Below are 19,343 nucleotides of genomic sequence, written 5' to 3'. Positions count from 1 at the left end.
GTGCAGCCAACTTCACACACAATGCACATCATCCTCCAGATACCAGCGCCATAAGCTTTGCAAAGAGCACCTGTGTCTGCATGTTTCACCTGCCTGCGCGCTGAGGAACATCTGGAGTCCGCAGCCATGGTGTCAGAGGCGAAGCAGCACCTCTCAACAACAAGGCCATTCAAAGGGATTTGTGTTACACATAAAAAAAAGCCTTAAAACAAAACAAAACAAAACATAACATAACAGAAAACACATTAAAATAGGATTAAAGATGTAACACCAGATTGAAATGGGATAAAATAGAATAAAAAGAATAAAGGAGATTACAGTTCAGTGAGAGATATGAATTCACAGCCCCAAAGCAGTGGCCAGAACTACTTTATAAAAGAACTGAATGTTGTGTTTAAATTCTTTTCATTTGAATTTTATTAATTCTCTTGACAACTTCCTGTGAAATTTTATTGGCAAACATGGAGTTCTGAATGCCGTCTCCACACTGCCAGGAATAACATTGGGGATAGAGACACTGAAGCCTTCATTTGTTTGTCCTTGAGTGGGCCTAGACGGAATCAGATCTAGATGTGTTGTGTTTAAAAATGCTGGAATCAGCATATTATGTACACGTACAAGGTTTGCATTGATGAAAATTCCCCATGGTTGTTAAAAATGAAGGAAAACGAGAAAACCTTCTGGCGCATGACCTCAGTGCCCTCAGTAGTTAAAGCTGTGTACCTCTGAGACTGACCGGGCATAAAAAAAAAGACAATACAGTCTTTGCTCTGCCTGCCAGCTCCACATAGCCAACAGTCTTACTGATCATATGATGGCAGGTTAAAGTCCTTCTGAGGTCCATGAGATCGTTCCTCCAGCTGAATTCCTTACATTTTCTGAAGGATTTAAGTACTCGTGAGCTATCAAGACAAGAATGAGGTCAGACAAGAACCAGCCAAGTCAGCATGCACATACGAGGAATTTCACAGGCTGCTGAAAACATGATAAAACAGTGAAGCTTTGAAAACTGTAAAGATTTTGAAAAATAATTTAAAGAAATAGAGGGCAGATTCAAGCATTGAGCCTCCTCTCTGTGCAAGATTCTGTGCTAGGATATGTCCCAACATGTCTGCAGGTTTAATTAATGGCATTAATAATGGCTTCATTCCATTTAGGTGTGCCCTGCTGGCTGGCTCGTTGCCTAACTGGGACACGTAAATGAGACATTGTTGGTGTTATTAGTTGCACCTGTGCTTTTCATGTCGCAACATGTCAAAATGTCTACTGTGAAAAAAAGGCCCTGTGGAAGTCAGCAAAGAAGAACGAGTGATAGTCAGAAATGGAGAATTTAATACTATAGATATACTTGAAACAGTTAATGGATCAGTGATGGTTTGAATATTTGAGTCAGAACTGGTAGCAGACACAGTGTGTCTCTGTGCACAGAGCTGACTGATCTCCAGCACCACAAACACAAACGCCGCTGCCACACAACTCAGGTTTCCTCTCTCTCTCTCTCTCTCTCTCTCTCTCTCTCTCTCTCTCTCTCTCTCTCTCTCTCTCTCTCTCGCTCTCTCTCTCTCCCTCTTACTGTCACTCAGCAGCTGCTTTTCAAGATTAAAAGCGGCTGCTGATTCTCAGCTGTCTGAGTTTCTGTGTATGTGAGCATGTGTGGGTGTTTTTCAGTCATATTGTTTCCTCACAATATCTCAAGTCACTATCTTTTTTTTTTTTTTGCACTTTAAAGCCCTGAAGTATCCACTGAACAGTCCTGTGAAACCTCAAAGCTTCACACCAAAAACACACTCACTGAAAATTCACATTCTCATGAGCATTGTTGCCGGTGCTTATTGAAGCCTCCCAAGTAGCTGACCGGGCCAAATGCTTTCATACACACAAGTGTGCCTAAAGGAGATTATGAATTTAAGAAGATTAGATTAATGAACTCATGATTGTAATCTAGGGTTAATTCATTTTGCTGCACTTTAACCCAACCCTCCCTTCCCCCCATTCAGCCCAGTGGCTTCGAGCCAAATTGGTCGGCGGATTTATTTGTGTGTGTGTGTGTGTGCATGTGCTTGGGTGCAAGCATTGTGTAACTGGTCATTAATTACTCTTAGGCAGGCACGCCACAAATCAGACCCCCCGCAATTATTCCCCAATGCCCCCAGCATCGCAACAAGCCACTCATAGTGTCTGTTGAGATGACAGTAACCGCCACTCCATTGTTGCCTGCAGACTCACTGTACCACATATTTGTTCACTCAAGGCAGGTGGTCTTCTCAGTGAGGTCATCCTGTCTGAAACATAAGGAGAGGGGTCCTCGGAGGGGGTCATCCTCATGCCCAGGCCTCAACACCAAACAATGCAGAGGTTCTTATGACTTTCTATTTATGTTGTTGGCTCCACATAGTTACCCTGGCCACTTGACAAGTTTAGTTTTAACTGAAATTGGAACTCATCTTATCATTTACACAGGCATGCTGGTAGAGCAATCTCACAATAACCTTGGAATGACAGTAAAGTAATTTGATTTTGCAATGAATAAAGGAATTGTGAAAGTATGAAAAATCGCGTACTGCGATGCATATTTTCGATTTTTTCTTTTTCAACACAGCCTGTTGTGGGAAACCAGGATAAGATAAATGCTTGTCGTGATGTTTTGCAAATAATTAGATTTGATAAAATTATAAAGTGTATCATGCAAAATGCTTGTTTTGAGTAACAAACAAGATATATCAAGACATGACAAAAGCGAACAAAAAAAAAACGCAAAACAAAACAAACATCTATCTATATCTAGCTGTCTATCTATCTGGAATGATGTTGTATTAAATCTAAAAGATCAAGATCTAACAATAATTAAATCATATGTAAAGAAAATACATTTTATTAATAATTATAGGTGTCGGTTGGTAGCATACTTGAAGCAAGTCAAAGCTGAGGTTTAAACTGGGCTGATTCAGTGGAGTTTATCTCCACCGTGTGGTAAACACGCGTGCGTGCGCGCACGTGCGTTGTTGGAGTGTGTATGTGTGCTGACAAGCCGTCTGTGCTCTTAAGTATTATAAACATGAGTTTAAATATACGAGGCAGGAAATGTTTTTGGCTGCGGTGTCTTTACTGCAGTAACTCGACCTTGCGACTTTTAAAAAACTACATTTCCCATGTCGGAATCACTACACGGAAATGACGTATTCAGTCTTCCGCCGCTGTCAAGGGCATCGAAAACTTGCGTTAGCTAAATCTAGCAGCAGTGGTGTGCACGTGCACTGAAAGCAGGTCCACAACGCTATAGATTTCGGTAACGGCTCCGGTAGAAATGGACGGTTTCGGTTCAGACTTCTCAGCCGGTGGCTCAGGTGGTAAAGTGGATACCGGCACGATAATGGAGCAGGTTAAAGTCCAGATTGCGGTGGCTAACGCACAGGAGCTGCTGCAGGTAAATCATTGGACACGGTTGCTAAGCTAGCAAGACTAACCTAAAACTTAGTAAGTAAGGGTTAAATATAGTAGTTTACTGAAGATGGCATGGGCACGTTTCTTATTCCTGCAAACGTCAAAGGCAGATGTTGTTATTGTTAAGCTACCACAATAATGAAATATGACATAGAAACGTCTGAAGTCATTGAAATGCAGATGACATAATGTAACGTTAGCGTCCGAAAACCACGACTCTTTAACCAGATGTTGCTTTTAACCCAATTAAAGTCTGGACATCTCTGAGTCTTTTCACCTACCTGCCTTGTGACCTTCTGTTGTTGTCTCTTCGTGTTTCAGAGAATGACAGATAAATGCTTTAAGAAGTGCATAGGTAAACCTGGAAGCACGCTGGACAACTCTGAGCAGGTAAGCGTTGAGCCACATTGAGCAAGTTTGCTTTCAGGTGCATTGAAACCATTCGTCAATTTGTGATGATTTAGATCTTTGACTAAGTGTATAAATCATGTTTCAAATATAAATTCACTGGTTCTAGCCTCTTACGAAGATTTGCTAATTGTCTGTGATATCTGTGCCTGTGAACGTAAGGTGTTTGAGTTTTAGACTGTTGGCCAGAAAAAACAAGCAACTTGAACATGTCATCTCAAGTTCTCGCAGATTCTAATCAGCATTTTTTGGTATAGATCATTAATGAAGAAACTGATGTGGCAGAGTAATTTATAATAAACAATAATCATTTGTTACAGCCTTAAAAAGATCCTGATTTGGTACAAAGTTTTCCACAGCGTCCATGTAATTGCTTTTGCCTTCACAGAAATGTATCGCCATGTGTATGGACCGGTATATGGACGCCTGGAACACTGTGTCCCGAACATACAACTCCAGATTACAGAGGGAAAGAGCTCGCATGTGAACATCCCTCTTGTCCCCCTTCCCTTCCTCAGGCTGCTGCTTACAGTGAGGAAGAGCACAGTGCACCACTGGAGGCCAGCAGCTGTGCACAGGTGTGTCACCGTAGCAGCACACCATCAACTTCCATCACAATACCTCACGGACAGGCACAGCAGAGCCTGTGGACTCTAGCCATAACAATGTCTCTGTGGACATTTTCATTTTGCGCTGAGGAACAGTTCAGTAACAAAGTTTGATGATTTTTGTTTTTATGTTATAAATGATTAATCTTCTGGTAACAAGTCAACACACATTGTAAAAAGCTTAAATTTGGACCCACGTGTCAATAGACGTGGCGGTCAAAGCAATTGGAAACTAAATCGCCTGAGAGAACGTAAAAGTGTGAATGTGTGTGTATGTACGTGTTAGCCCCTGGTGAGCTCTCCAGGGTGTACCCCATGTGTTGTGCAGTGCATGCTGGGATATGTTTCAGCCCCAGGCAAGGTGGCAATTTTGAATTAGTCAACTGCAGCGCTATGGCTTTGTTTTTTTTGGAGCAAGTATTGTATTATATTATTTGTTTAATACAGTGTGGCTTCAATAGAAACACTGACACCTTCCTATCATCAGACTAAGGTTGAATGTGTGTTGTGTTCAAGAGCCTCTATCAGGACACATGAAACTGAGAACTGTAAACAGTCTCTCATTCACTACAGTTGCTCCTTTACAACTGTCAGCAGTGTGCCCATGCTTGTTGCCCATTGTCTTGTCTTGTCTTGTGTTTGTGCTCAGAGAGAGACTAAATATTTGTCCTTAGTAAATAAACAGCACAACCGGAGCCCTTAAGGGACAAGCCAGCTTTTCCTAAACATGCTTTTGACTCTAAAAGACCTACTTAAAATCACCAGGAAGACTTGAGGAGCAACTTGGTGTTTTCACAACCGTGAACCTGACATTCACAAGCCTCCAAACAGTCCTATATCAAAGTACGCCTGGAGAACAAAACTGTTTTGTCTGACCTGCTTTCTAGTTGTCACCCTATCTGCCGCCCTCCACAGTAGTGGGCTTGTTTCAGCAGGGTCTGCCTTGCTGTACACGGGGTACTGAACCTTTCTCAGCTTTGTGTGCACGGTTTGTCAAAGTCTGGGAACCACAGTTGTTTTTTTTCTATCCTGATGAGCTTCTGTAGGGAAGTAAGAGCCAGGAAAGCCTGTGAACATTCTTTGCAGTGTGATTGTGAGAAAATGGAATGGTTTTCATGTAAATCAATAAATCTTGTCAATCAGAGTCTTGTGTTTCTAATTAAAAAGAATGTGTATAAGTGAAACATCACCAGGTCTTATCAAACTCAAAAGTCAAAGTCAGAAGTCAAAAGGTGACTTCCTTTTAAAGCTGATTCCAGCACAACTTTTTCTCACAGAGCTATGTTTTTCCCAGTAACAATTACTACACTACATTGCATATTTGTCTTATTTTCTAAGAATGGATAAAAAAAAAAAAAGACGAGCAAACGCACTCATACATGAACCACATATATTCTGAACCCCACACAAAATGAAACACAACACCATGTACAGAAGGTTTACCGGTCAGCCAAATAAATACCTGAAATAAATACTTTCAATCATGCACATGCTAGCAGAATGTCCATAAGCCACAGTTCAGTATTAACCCTATTTCTTCAGTACTTTATGAAAGAGGATGGTCCCAGTTCAGATGATGGCACAGTATTACAAACAGCACCCATGACCAGCAGGTCACACACACACAACACTGTGGAGATTATGTGCGAGTGTGTGTGGCTTTAACATGACTTAAGTCCTTGTACAGTACACTTTTCTGGAGGAGATGTATCAGGAGAAGCCACTGGGTCCATGTAGTTTAGCATCTTGAGGATTAAGCTCCTTTTGTGCTGCTTCAGAAAGGCAGGTATGTTGATATCCATGCCCTGATGGATGTCACACGAGTATAAACCCCCGGAAAACCAATTCGCCCACATCCGTGTCCCCAGCTGGTCACTCCAGCAATAAACCACTGGCCGGAGAGCTGACGGCAGGTCAGCGGTCCCCCAGAGTCTCCCTGGATGACGGAGAAGAGAGGAACAAAAGAGTGGCTTTTAATAATTTGTCAGATATTAAAAGGACCTCAACGCTCTGAGGTCTCCAGTGTGCAGAGGAGAATAAAACGATTAAGGATGAGTGAGGAAGCAGAAGAGTAGGGTACAAAGAGAATGTCACTTGGATCGCTGCTGAGATGCCAGGTGCTTTGACCGAGACAGGAATGCATGTGGGTTTCCTTACATAAGTAGATTACAGCGAGGGAGGGGGTGAAAGGGGGGACTCTGTATTTGTAGGAAAGAAAGTCTACTCTCTCCCATTAGATAAGCATCTCTCACATAAGTGCTGCAATGTTCCTCAACAAGCAACACTTGCTTTTCTCCATCATGCTTGCTCCATAACTGGAATATGCAACAAGTATTTTCACACCATTAATTGTTCATATGCTTTTACTTTTTCTAAACAGGAGTTCTTAAAAACCTAAAGAGTGAAAGGGAAGATTTGCATTGTTCTGACCTGGTTAACTAGCCACTGTAAAATCGGAGCCATGGCCCTGTTTCCCTGAGCCTCTGCTCACTTGTGTTATCTTTGTCCACTCAGACACTGCCAACACTGTACCACCCAGACGTCTGGCCCATTTCCAGGCCGTGTAAAAGGGATATGTGCCACATAGTATATAAAGTCCTGCAGCGTCTTACCAAACAGGTGTCCCTGCCGCCCTCCATGTAACCAGCACACATCATGTTAGGAGTCAGTATGTTTCCATATGAGTGCTGGCAGTCGGCCTGGTCAATGATGTTCACTGCAGCCTTCTGCAGCAGGTTGGTCAATGAACCTGTCCCAAATAATAATACTTAGATGAGTGGGTTATGCAATGTTGTTTTTTTTTTTTTTTTTACTGCTGTTAGCACTACAAACCAAATTCCATTCCACTGTTCTGGTGGAGCAACAGGAAGTTTCAGTGGTAGATAAGTCAGAACCTCAGCGGATAAAAGGAAGTATCTGCATGCCAAAAGCCTAAGTTTTGTAATTTGAGTAAACATTTGATAGTATTTCATATAATACCATATTACATATTTTAAGGTTGATGGAATAGTGGAGCTGTAAGAGGTCACCTCAGTACAAAAATCCTTATGATAATTTAAAAAATTCGTTTTTTGAGTCTTTATGATCACAACGTGGAAGCTTTTGCTCCTCCAGTGATCTCTTGCTTTCACTCACATCTCGCAACCAGTTGTCTGGAAAGCTGTGCCTGATGTCTGAGGGATTTTAAATCTCTCACCTCCTTCCCTCATTGATCCCCAGCCCGTGATGTAGCACTCTGCTGTTTTCAGGAAGTGGTGCACCGGCGAGGGGAGACAGACAGACTGGATGGTGTAGGACGTGGGGGCTGGGACCGTCAGCTCCAGCAGAGCCACGTCGTGGTCCATGTTTGTGCCGTTGAAGGCCGGGTGGATGACGACCCTCTGGATGGGGATGACCAGGGCTCCCACCCCAGAGCGCAGCACAGATCCCAGGCTCACAGCCCAGTTAGTGGGGCTCGGGTCGCTGTGGGTTATATATGAAGACTCAGAGTCGGTATCATTCTGGATGTGATGGATGAGTGATTGTTGATAAAAACAAATAGCACAGAAGAAAGTTATTTTGTTTGATTTTTGCAATTTGCTGTTAAGTTTCCAGCTGAACACACGCAGTACCTTTTGAAGCAGTGTGCCGCTGTGAGTAACCATTTGCTGTGAATGAGTGTGGCACCACATCGGTGAAGCCTCTGGTACTGAAGACTGCCAATCCAAGGCCACTCCCCCCTTCGAGCTGTTACTCCACCCACGATTCTCTGGGAGCCCAACGCAGGACGCACACCGCAGTCTGAAACAAAAACCCCCATCAGAAGCACTCTTTTAACCCAGCATGTGCACCCCTTTCAAAACCTACCACAGTTTCTTTCGTCGGCCCTGTTGGGGCAGTCGGGGACTCCGTCACACTCGGGGTTGAGTTTGCTGATGCAGGAGGTGGCGCTACACTGGAAGTTTCCACTGCAGTTAAAGACTGGAAGACATGATGGACATGTCTGTTATACTACAGAAGAAATGACTGAGCTCCATGTTTGTGACTTTCTGACCTCTCTCTGATTAATTAATAATAACTGCTGTCAGTATGACATTACCAGGTAGTGTTGGTGCAGATGACACGTCCATGGCTGTGCTCCTGGGTACTGGCAGATGATCAAGGCTCCCTCCTGTCACAGTAACTGGCACAGTGGGAACATACTGGGAGTAATCATGGGCAAAGCTGGGATCTGTGTGGCTTAGAATCCAGTTGCGGAGCCTGGTGACGCGGGAATAGACCCCAGGCCTGTTGATCTGGGCACAGCCCACACCCCAACTCACCACCCCAGCCAGGAAGAACCTTCCTGGGGCCCCCTCACACACCAGAGGCCCTCCAGAGTCACCCTACAGGGAAAACACAAGAGCTCCTGTGATGTAAGAACAGAATTGGGCGATGAATTGAATTGATTGAACTGTAATGGGAGGCTGAACTGAACCCTTACAGGAGGAATGCCATGTTTTCTCACTGTAATATGAACAGCGCACACCCTGTCACGCTGAGATGAAAATAACAGCAACAGCCAACAGGCCTTTATTTTTAGGGTTGGACCAGTGTTAACATAGAGTTTTGACTCTACTTATAGTTTCAAGACCAGAAAAGGATCAGCTCATCAGCCCCGAGGCAAGAAGGTATTGTAAGAACGAGTAAGTCGATAGCTCTCGCCCATGCAGCCACCTTTGTGTGAACCAGGTGAAACAGCGCTGACCTGACACGAGTCCACCTTGCCCTGCAGGAATCCGGCACACATCATGTTGCGAGAGACAGCGCCTCTGTACACAGACGATTTATTGCACACCTTGGAGTCGATGATTTTCACCACCGCTTTCTGCAGCGTGGGAGGCACCTCAGCTGAGTGACAGAAGAGCAGAGGACGACTGAATGACGCATGCTGATCGTATATCAACACAGCAGTGGAAATAGTCAGTATTAATTAAAAAGTGATGTGATAAATGTTATGTTTTTCCTACAATGCTGTTGATGTAATGACTGACAGTTATCATGCCAGTATTATAAAACGCTATGAACTCAAAGCATTGGTTACCAATAAACAACCGGCTCCTTTTCTCTCTAAATCCCTCCCCTGTAGATGTGTTAGTCCTGCGGGCAGACTCACGATTGAACTGGTTCAGTGCGCCCCACCCTGACACCACGCAGCTGTGTCCGGGGGCGAAGACATGAGACGGGGAGGGCAGGCAGACGGGCTGGACGTAAGAGCTGAAGGTGAGAGGGGTCTCCAGCTCCAGCACACTAACATCGTTGTCGGTGGTCATGGGGTTGTAGTCCGGAGACACAACAAGCGACTTGATGTTAATTGTTTTGGACTCGGACTCCTCGCCGCTTACCAGCGTGGCCCCCACCAGGGCCGTCCACTCTTTGGGGTCATTGTCCCTATAAAAAGAAAGGAAAGAGATAACAAAACTTTAAAATATACATTTGAGTCACTAACCATCTGGTCATCAGCTAAAAAATGAGCTAATAAAATTGTCCCTTGATTTTTTTCTCCTATGTTAGACAGTTGGCAGATTTGGAAATCTCAGTGACCTGAAGATGATGATTGCTGCCTACCTCTCAAAGCAGTGTGCTGCGCTGACCAGCCAGCGTTCATTGATGATAGAGGCTCCACAGGTGTGGCGCCCGTGGAACCTCAGACTGACCTGCCATGGCAGCTCCCCTTCCCGAGCATCCTCGCCACCCACTACCCGACTCCCCATAGCAGGACGTGTGCCACAAGCTGAGGGGAAAAGAAGGATGATGTGGTGAAAATGGAGATGAAGCGGTGATGGTTTTCCTCACAGGCGTCACAGTTACGATGTGACCTGTTAGTGCCAGAATGTTCTGCTAGGACACGGTTTGCTTTTCACTGACAACAACTGCAAAGGAAAGGTGAATAGCGGGGGTTAAAAGGAAAGCGGTAAAAGTTTAAAGAGTCATTCACCACAGCGAGCTTCATCAGATTCGTCCGCACAGTCAGGGATGAAGTCACACTCTGGGTTCAATTTGGTGACACATTCTCCATTGTCACAGGTGAAGGTGTTGTCAGGACACCTGGCTGGAGAGACCACATGACAGGAAACGGGGAGGATGACAGTAAGAGAAGAGAGGAAACTCCAGATTGGTATAAAACAATATATATAAGTAATGTTTCTCTATAGTGTCATTTGTTTTCACGTAAAGCACAACCCTGATTCCAAGAAAGTAGTACAATGTGAATAAAAACAGATTGCAGTTTCACAAAGTGTTCCTGAGCACATGTGGTAACATCCTTTATGCAATCATGTGTTCACAAAGTGTTGAACCTCGCTGCATCCTTGCTTGTAATCGACTAAGCCTTTCCAGGATGCTCCTTTCATACCCAGTCATGATACTATCACCTGTTACCAATCAACCTGTTTATCTGTGGAATGTTCCAAACAGGTGTTTTTGGAGCGTTCCACATCTTTCCCAGTCTCTAATTTTTCCTGTCCCAACTCGTTTGAAACGTGTTGCTGCATCAAATTCAGAGGAAACAGATATTTACAAAAATCAATGAAATTAATGAGGTAAAATATTCCATATATTGTCTTTGTACTGTTTTTAATTGAGTATTTGTCAAAAAGGATTAATAAATGACCATAATAAATTCTGTTTCAGGTATGTTTTCCACAGCATCTGAACTCTTTTGGAATGTGAGTTTGTATTTAAGTGCAAGACGGATGGCAAATGTTACAGGACTTTAAAGGATAGGTGCATATTATTTGCATTCATCTGTCTGAAAACAATAGTCTCACGCCCATATGTGCATTGCATTACATCACTGCACGAAAAGATCCTTTCCGAACATGGTTCTCATATGAGAGACAAGGGACGAATCCACAGTCCTCATTACATACAAAAATACACTCCAAAGTTTAGCTAATACTAATAAGGCGCTTTTTGCAGACTGAATTAGTCAAATCAAATCTCTTTCAACGTTTTAGTTCTTCAGTGCAACATTCCCTTTTCTCTGTGTCAGTATACTAGATATATAAAAAGATACCCACTTGATTTGATTAACTTAACTTAACAACTGAAGGTTTATATTAGCTTCAGATGAACTTCAGAATACGTTTTTGTGCAGAATGAGGACTGTGGCCTTTGTTCCATCTCATGCACTGGTATTGCACAAAGATGGGATCTCTTCACAGCCAGTGTGAACAACACAGAGGCCAAAAACTCTTTCAGTGTTCATACAGGGCTTGTGAGTGTTGGTTTAAGGCATGAAAAAAATGAACCTCTCTTTAATCATAATAAGTCACAGAGAAAAACACATTTTAGCACAGTTGCCTGTGATATTTAAATGAAACTTATACACATGCCGAAGGATTATTTACAGGCACACTTGGGTCTACTAACATATTCACTCACCGATCATCTCATCTCCAATAACATAAAATGACTTCCCACTGGCTCCTAGGAATGAGCAGAGAGAAAAGCATTAGATCCTGTCAAAGCCAGGAGACAATATGCTGCACAGCTGTGGCCTATTTTTGCCACCCCACCGCACACATCCACTCTAGGGCCACAGACAGTGAACTGATCACAGTATAGTTTCACTACCCAGCAAGACGATAGTGTTGATCTCTCCAAATTCTGGCACCTCTAGTGGCTTCCCGTGCATCGCTGAGCCGAGCCCTGCGCTCAGCAAGTCCTGAACAAAGTTGTCTGAATACTGGTGGATCTTGGACACCCTGAAGACCAGTCTGAACGTCGCCATCACGTCACCGTTAATGTTACTGGGGAGACAGAAGGCCGGACAATGTTGTTCGTTGCTTGGAGTAAATGTCCGAGCTCAATTCGGTTTCACTTACCCATAGGCAACAATACTGCAATCAACGTAGTGACGTGACAGCGATGTGGCAGTGAAGACGTTTTTAATCTGCAAGACAGTGACAATGTACAATTTAAGACTTTTTGTAAAGGAAATTGGCTCTCAACATGGTGAGGGTCTGGACTGACCTTTGACTTTAAAACTGAAGATAGTACTATGGAGAATCCAGAGTTCTCATCCTGCAGAGCAGGATCATACTTCAGACCTTTCAGCTCCACTGTCTCCATGAAATAATGCTGCTCCTGCACCAGGTAGGCTGGCAGTGATAGAGGAGGAATGGTTCATTCATACAGACGGCATCACAGAACAACTAAGTTAAGACACTGTCTTTGTCCTGCCTGCAGACTCACCGATGAGCAGGCCCGCAAAGACCCCGATAACGAGGAAGAAGAGGAGCAAAGCTATGAGGGTGCTCCTGTAGCAGCCGGGGCTGGAGGGAGCAGAAGATGCTCCCGAAGAAGACCACGGCCCTCCTCCTCCTCCTCCTCCATCCTTCTTCACCTCCATGTTGGATTCACAGCACCGACCTCACAACTCACATTCCACTGTGTCTAGAATCATAATGCCCGACAGACAAAATGATCCAGTCCTGGTAGAAATACAGGAAGAACTGTTCTGTTGTTAATTGTACTGGATATGACCTGAAATAAATAATCATGTAATAATGGGCTGGACTACAGGATGGTTATCAATACCCTGACATTGATAATAATTCATTTATATATATATTGAGTTTAGATCACGTGTGTTTGTGTTCCACTACTTTTAAACTGCATCAGATAAAACCCTGTATGCTTGTAAACCAACAACCTAAATCACTAAGTTTGCTCATTTCTAATTACAGGTGTCTTGGAAACATTATTTCAAACAGCAGACTTGTGAGAAACGATGACAAAGTGTGTTTATATCCTCGGATAGTCGATAAATGCAACATAATAGTAGGTAGTTATTGTTTTCAAGGAGTAATTCTGTTCCGGAGAGCTGGCTGACATTGTGCGTGCGTAAAAGAGAGCAGGGAGGCCATGTTGCCTGGCGATCACACATCAGATGTGGAACAAGGTCCAACCAAAACCCATTAAACTTGCCTAAAGTTTAACAGATAACAGGGTTTCAGAGAAGAAACGGACTCGGTGAGGATATTCACTGTGAATTACGCACGGTGACACCAGGTGCATCACGGTGTGGAGCATCAGACAATAAAGGCTTTATGTTCTGAAGCAAACTCACTCACCTCTTCCTTCTCTCATTCCGCTCCACGCTCGCACTCACAATATCCCGCAGTTCTCGGTGCGTGACTTGGCGCGCGCAAGAATAGATAAACGGATGAAGACAAGGGAGAGGACGGAGAGGTCCGCTATTTGTTCCACCTGCCAAGGGGCGTGCCGCGTGCGTCCCGCAGGTAGCTCACCTTTTCAGTTTACTTTAGGGAGTCGGCTCAGCTTCAGAAATCACCATCGGTCTTGATCCCTTTGGTTACACCCCGGTGTGCACAGGCACCTCTACTGTCACCTCAGAGCTCCCATAATCTCCAGCTAAGTAAGCAAGATGGAAAGAGGCAAATCCAGAAAAATAACAAAAAACAAATAAGGCTCAAACAAACTGCAGTGGAGCTCAGAGCTCCCTCACGCTGCCCGCCTGTGCTCCATTGACACAGTGGCTGAGCAGCAGAGGAGGGGCGAAGCCTCCCTCAGTACTTCTGGTTGTAGGTCCCGGACTTACAACACCTGGCAACTCTGATGAGTTAAGGTGCCTTTTATAACCTGTTGCCCTCAGGACAGTGAGAGAGGAGGTGAAGTTGGATAAAAATCCATCTCAAGGAGTTTATTATTCACAAATCTGCAATACTACATATTTTACAGAAATCTAAATATGTGATTCAGAAAAAAAGTACCATAACGAATTTGCAGTTAGTGTTTGAATGACAGCCCACTCCCTGTATCTTTGTTCAAACTGGATCTGCTTACTTGCCATTTTTCAAGTAACAGCCAACATAGAGTCCCCCGCGCCACCCCTCCCCCTAAAGGAACAATCCTAACAAAGGTAAATCAGTCTACTTACATTATTCCCCCACCCGGCTTAAAGCACCTCTGACTCAATGCAGTTATTACCACAGATGTCTCTTTGTCAGTGTGCAGACAGGCTTGAATGGCTTATGTTCACACACACACACTCCTTTATGCCTTTAAACACTTTCAAAGATCACAATGCTTCTGTTACTGCGTGAAAAAAGAAGCTGAGCTGTGGCCAAACCTGCAGTTTGTCCAAAGACTACAGCCATTAAAGGGTTAAAAAGTCCGTCAAGTGGTCTAAACTCGTTGGCCAGTGGTTATAAAAGATATAGGGTATAATCTATTAGCCTGTGTGATTATTAAAAGGACTGCAAGTGCTAATTAGCTAATTAGGGCACAGATGATTCAAGGCAGCTGATCCACAAAGAAACAGCAACACAAGGTGCATTAAGAACAAAACCCACAACGCTCAACATACGTTTTCAGTTTATTTTCTTATCAAAAACAACAAAGAATCGTAAAAAGTTGACTTCTGGATAAAAAGAAAACTGTTAACACTTCCTAAACATGTGTAATCCTGACAACTGAAATCTCTGCGAACTTGCACATCACAGACATAAACAAAAGTGAAGTGCTTTCAAGTGTCCTTTTGCTGATCAACTTATGATTCTTAACAACAGAAATCTGCTTTGTTTTACGCATTATTACCGTCATGTTTTTTTAAAAATTAAAACAAAAAACTCGACAAAATAGTCAAGTGTGTGCATGGTGTGTGTGTGTGTGTGTGTGTGTGAGAGAGAGACTGTAACTCAGTGAGTGACAGAGTGTGTTAGCCATCCTGCTGCTGTATGAACGGGTTTGGTATAGCCTCCATGCCGTCCTGAGGACAGATGAGCACTACGGAGGTTCCTCTGCAGACCACCAGCCCCAGCTGCCTGGTGTCTTCTGTCAGCTTCAGCTGGTCATCTGGATCTGGACAGACAGGGACGGACAAGTGTTACAGCCACACGTGAACCTTTCAACAATCTGAAAACAAGACAAGCGAGGTAAAACGATCGTTGTGCTATATTCCATTTCGCAATGATGCTCACTTCTTGTCTTGTGTTATAAATCCAGCGCACCCCTTTCCTTTACAGTGGCCCCTCCATAAAAGCCAAAACTCACTCTCAGCCAGGCTGCAGCATGTTTAGTTCAGCTCACTTTCCTTCAGTGACTAATGATGTCAGAAGGCTTCAAATGTATCGGGTGCCTCAGAAAGCGTTTCATCAGTTTGACAGCTCTTTTTTTTTTGAGCTTTGAAAATTTTGAAGCTAAACTAACGTGATGCACATAAGTGGAATAAGAAGATTATCTATAAAGACATAATCCTAAATATTAGAATATTTCCACCTGATACCAGGTAATAATGAAATAAAAGTAATCGACTAATAAATATCATTCTCCAATGACATCACGTTGCGACTCATATAAAAAGTACCTTGAACACACACCAATAAGGTACATTAATATTTTATTTGTAGCATATTACACTATAACAGAGAGCTAGAGAGCTCGATTTAAAGGAAGCACTTCTGAACAAAGGTGTTACAGACCTTAGAATAACACACAGACTTGTTGGACTTTTGTTGCAGACATGAGACTAAAACAATTAAAATCAGAGAGGTGTTGTGGTGCCACAGTCCTTCACAGCTGCTGTAAGTTTTAAAACCCACCAGATGTCACTGTCCTTGCTGCGTTGAAAACACTGAAGCTTTGAATATTAGAAAGAGGTATGAGGCTTAATCCAACCATCACTGGGAAATAAAACGAGACCCTTTCTATAGGGCTCAGTGGATAACAGTTAAAAGTGACATTCTGCTCTATGGATAGGAAATAAAGAGGAGCATTTAATCAACTTCTACTACTTTTCACAGAGAGAATGGCATATAACGGCTCAGTTTGACTCATTTTGTTATACATTTGCTGCAGAGAGCTTGTAACCACTTAACTCACCTCTCATATACTCGATTGTACCGTCCAACACCAGGTTCAGCAGAGGGTCAAAACCTTTCAGGACACCGCTTGCTGGGAGGGAAACACACCGTGTAAAGCTTGCATTCGTCCGGATCAATTTAGTGACTCGCTAATGACCGGCTAAATTTGCTAGCAATAGTTTATTGTCAGGATATATCCACCTACCCTCTCGTCCTCCTTGAAACTTCACACGAATCGGCTTGTCTATGTATTTTGACAAGTCGAAGATGCTCTCTTTTTTCTTCTTTTCTTTATCCTAAACAGAGCAAAGGGACATTGTTTGTAACTAAGCCACATGCAAGCTAGCCGCACACAAACACTGACTTAGCCTGAGTTTAGCTTTGCTTGGCTAGCCAAGTTAGCCAATCTAAGCTAAAACGCCACGTTACATTCGAATGGCTGTTCTACATCTCGGGTCATGTTCGGAATAAACCACGGATGGCTACAGATATCCATGAAACAGTTTAAAGGGTGCAAAGGCAAAAATACATTTGAATGAAAGCGAAATCCATACGAACTCACCGCCATGTTAGCTGCGTGACACGGAAGTTAAACTTTGACCTCAGACATGTTCCACCAATCAAATCGGCGAGCGTCTGTAACCGACGTCATCAGTTTGCTGTTTATTAGTTTGTTGATTTTATTATTAAATTATTGACCAGGGAAACTTGTTAAACCGTTATATTTAATAGACTATAACTTTCTGCCCTCCATGTGTTATATGTAGCATCTGTTTTTTAACCTGACCTTTTTTTTCCCCTTGTCACACTTTAGCCAGCAGTCAGGCAGGGGGGAAATCTATTAATACCACCAGTTGGTGTGTTGTAAACCAGAAGGAGGACGAGGTACTGTGCAGAAGACAGTTGGTGTGGCTGTTTCTTGTGAAATGGCCTGCAGAGCTGACAGTGACCTTACGCCTCAAAGCTTTAAATTCACAGTTCTCTCTGAGCAGGTAAACAAACTTGAGGAGGATGAATCTGCTTCATATGTGACGGAGCCTGTAATCCCTGATGCCACGCTACGGGTAGAAGGAGAGAGTTTTTATGTCAACCGTCAGCAACTGGCCCTCCAGAGTCCATACTTCAGGGCTCTGTTTTTTGGCTGTGGCATAGAGAGCACCAGAAGGAAAGTTGAGATCAAAGGTGTGGGCCTGCAGCATTTCGGAGTTTTAATGGAATACAGCAGGACATCTCACCTAGCTTTGGACAGAGAAAATGTTCTGGGGATCCTTGAGACTGCAGACTATTTACAGCTGGAGCGAGCCAGGCTGCTGTGCTGCAAGTTCCTGGAGCGTGAGCTGCACCTCAGCAACTGTCTGGGCATGATGGCCTACGCCTGGCAGCTGGGCTGCACTCAGCTATACAAGGCGGCACGACAGGTGGCGCTCACGCACTTCTCTGCTATTGCTGCTGAAGAGGACTTCCTGTTCCTGTCTAAGGAGACCGTAGCAGACCTTCTTGCCAGCGATGACCTGGCCATTCATAAAGACGATGTAGCCCTGGAGGCCACAATGCGCTGGGTGTCATTTGACCCAAAACGAGAAGAGCATTTTCTGGAGCTCATTGAGCTGGTGAGGCCTGAGTCACTCTCCTTACCATTTATCACGGAACTTTTGACCAGAATGAAAAGCTCTGACCCCAGAGCCAAGCTCATCTGCATGCTGAATGAACATTTCCCAACATCTTGGTCGATGGGCAGATCAATGAGGAGGACCAGGGCCAGAGAGACCCTCTTTGTCCTGGGTGGGCCTCACGATCAGGAGCAGCAGGCACTTTACCAGTTTCACCCACTCAGTGGTAGATGGCAGAGCTGCGCACCTCTGCAGAGGAAGAACCTCACACAGTACGCAGCTGCTGCCGTAGGTAAAGGCTGAATATTGACAATCATGATGCTCATGGTGATGGCGATGAGGATGATGAAACTGATGATGACTGAGGGCCTGAATGTGTGTTTATGCTTCATTTGAGACGTAAATTCATACATCAAATAACACCACATATGTATGACATTGTCATGTATTTCCAAACACTGCATTTTCTTTATTTTCCGATTCTCTCGTTATGTAGGAGACAATGTGATTGTGACAGGCGGCTACTTCCGGGATGTGCTGTGGTTCACTGTGGACTGGGTCAGGATATATGAATGTGGGAACCAGCGCTGGCTGGAAGGGCCGGCCCTGCAGAAGTCCAGGCACAGCCACTGCTCCATAGGGCTGGACTCTGTCCTGTATGTCATGGGCGGCAGCATGGATGAAGGGCTTGTGGCCGATGTAGAAAGGCTAGTCCTGGGGTCAGAGGAGGGTTGGGAGGGGGTCAGCCCCATGGTTAGGGCTGTGGAGAGGGCAGCCACTGCCACTCTGGGGTTGTGTGTCTATGTGGCTTGTGGCCTGGATGAAAACGGGGAGGCGTATGGTGGAATTCAGAGGTACATGGTTAAGGAGGATCAGTGGGATGTGGTCTCCTATTCTCCGTTTCCACGGTGAGTGAATTTCCAATAAGGCACTGACTATTCAGCTGTGTTTTCCAACACTGTCAAACTGCTGTTTCTTTCAGCCTTAGATTTACAGGATAATCATATGGTGATTGATCCCTTTTTAAAACCCTTAACAGATATGACCTGGTTGCCACAGAGCTCAACGGCGCCCTCTACCTGTTTGGAGGCCAAGCTTTGCGTTTTGACGTGGAGACAGATGAGTGGACTGTGCTGGAAGAGGAGGATTGTCTGGACAGGAAGTTCTTCTCGGGCTGCACAACAGTCAACAGCCAGATATACCTGGTCAGTGAGAGGAAGAGTAACAAAGCATTCCCAAACATGGTGCTGATGGACCCTTACATTGACACATGCATTGAAGTGGATGACTCTATCCCCTGCCCGGTGCCCCTCAGAGGGTGCGTCACCATGAGAATGATCACGTGACAGTATGTGATGTGACTGAATGAAATATTAGATTAGAAAGAATTAGAAAAATGGCTTGACTGAACACAAACTAAAATTAGA

At 44.0% G+C, this 19,343-nt stretch overlaps 4 protein-coding genes across 4 annotated transcripts; 2 read left to right on the top strand and 2 right to left on the bottom strand.

Moving 5' to 3' along the window:
• Nucleotides 1-3,207: 3,207 nt before the first annotated feature.
• Nucleotides 3,208-5,601, top strand: timm13 (translocase of inner mitochondrial membrane 13 homolog (yeast)). Its single transcript, XM_041935796.1, has 3 exons — nt 3,208-3,424; nt 3,763-3,831; nt 4,238-5,601. Exons 1-3 carry the CDS (start codon nt 3,305-3,307, stop codon nt 4,334-4,336), a joined length of 288 nt encoding a protein of 95 aa, XP_041791730.1. The 5' UTR covers nt 3,208-3,304; the 3' UTR covers nt 4,337-5,601.
• Nucleotides 5,602-6,231: 630 nt separating this feature from the next.
• tmprss9 (transmembrane serine protease 9) lies at nt 6,232-12,831 on the bottom strand. The gene is made up of 15 exons (XM_041935436.1): nt 12,675-12,831; nt 12,453-12,580; nt 12,305-12,372; nt 12,054-12,229; nt 11,862-11,906; nt 10,414-10,527; nt 10,044-10,209; nt 9,592-9,866; nt 9,184-9,326; nt 8,536-8,821; nt 8,304-8,417; nt 8,069-8,237; nt 7,654-7,919; nt 7,070-7,206; nt 6,232-6,393 (listed from the first exon to the last, which is right to left on the bottom strand). Exons 1-15 carry the CDS (start codon nt 12,829-12,831, stop codon nt 6,232-6,234), a joined length of 2,406 nt encoding a protein of 801 aa, XP_041791370.1.
• Nucleotides 12,832-14,802: 1,971 nt separating this feature from the next.
• Nucleotides 14,803-16,895, bottom strand: lsm7 (LSM7 homolog, U6 small nuclear RNA and mRNA degradation associated). The gene is made up of 4 exons (XM_041935437.1): nt 16,869-16,895; nt 16,512-16,602; nt 16,326-16,397; nt 14,803-15,305 (listed from the first exon to the last, which is right to left on the bottom strand). The coding sequence occupies exons 1-4, from the start codon at nt 16,872-16,874 to the stop codon at nt 15,163-15,165; spliced, it is 312 nt and encodes a 103-aa protein (XP_041791371.1). The 5' UTR covers nt 16,875-16,895; the 3' UTR covers nt 14,803-15,162.
• Nucleotides 16,896-17,232: 337 nt separating this feature from the next.
• LOC121606016 (kelch-like protein 23) lies at nt 17,233-19,262 on the top strand. Its single transcript, XM_041936175.1, has 3 exons — nt 17,233-18,208; nt 18,413-18,824; nt 18,956-19,262. Exons 1-3 carry the CDS (start codon nt 17,233-17,235, stop codon nt 19,260-19,262), a joined length of 1,695 nt encoding a protein of 564 aa, XP_041792109.1.
• The last annotated feature ends 81 nt before the right edge of the window (nt 19,263-19,343 follow it).

Source organism: Chelmon rostratus, chromosome 4 (assembly GCF_017976325.1).
Source record: "Chelmon rostratus isolate fCheRos1 chromosome 4, fCheRos1.pri, whole genome shotgun sequence".
NCBI lineage: Eukaryota > Metazoa > Chordata > Actinopteri > Chaetodontiformes > Chaetodontidae > Chelmon > Chelmon rostratus.
The sequence above is the reverse complement of the archived record's forward strand: the minus strand, read 5'-3'. Positions and strand labels throughout refer to the sequence as shown.

Coding starts and splice junctions, on each gene's coding strand:
- timm13 (XM_041935796.1), top strand. CDS start 3,305: ATGGACGGTTTCGGTTCAGACTTCTCAGCCGGTGGCTCAGGTGGTAAA. Junction 3,425..3,762: donor ACGCACAGGAGCTGCTGCAG/GTAAATCATTGG, acceptor TTCGTGTTTCAG/AGAATGACAGATAAATGCTT. Junction 3,832..4,237: donor CGCTGGACAACTCTGAGCAG/GTAAGCGTTGAG, acceptor TTGCCTTCACAG/AAATGTATCGCCATGTGTAT.
- tmprss9 (XM_041935436.1), bottom strand. CDS start 12,831: ATGGAGGTGAAGAAGGATGGAGGAGGAGGAGGAGGAGGGCCGTGGTCT. Junction 7,920..8,068: donor GCGGCACACTGCTTCAAAAG/GTACTGCGTGTG, acceptor TATAACCCACAG/CGACCCGAGCCCCACTAACT. Junction 6,394..7,069: donor GCGGCAGGGACACCTGTTTG/GTAAGACGCTGC, acceptor TCCGTCATCCAG/GGAGACTCTGGGGGACCGCT.
- lsm7 (XM_041935437.1), bottom strand. Junction 16,398..16,511: donor GTTTCAAGGAGGACGAGAGG/GTAGGTGGATAT, acceptor TTTCCCTCCCAG/CAAGCGGTGTCCTGAAAGGT. Junction 15,306..16,325: donor TACAATCGAGTATATGAGAG/GTGAGTTAAGTG, acceptor CTGTCTGTCCAG/ATCCAGATGACCAGCTGAAG.
- LOC121606016 (XM_041936175.1), top strand. CDS start 17,233: ATGGCCTGCAGAGCTGACAGTGACCTTACGCCTCAAAGCTTTAAATTC. Junction 18,209..18,412: donor GTACGCAGCTGCTGCCGTAG/GTAAAGGCTGAA, acceptor CTCGTTATGTAG/GAGACAATGTGATTGTGACA. Junction 18,825..18,955: donor TCCTATTCTCCGTTTCCACG/GTGAGTGAATTT, acceptor AACCCTTAACAG/ATATGACCTGGTTGCCACAG.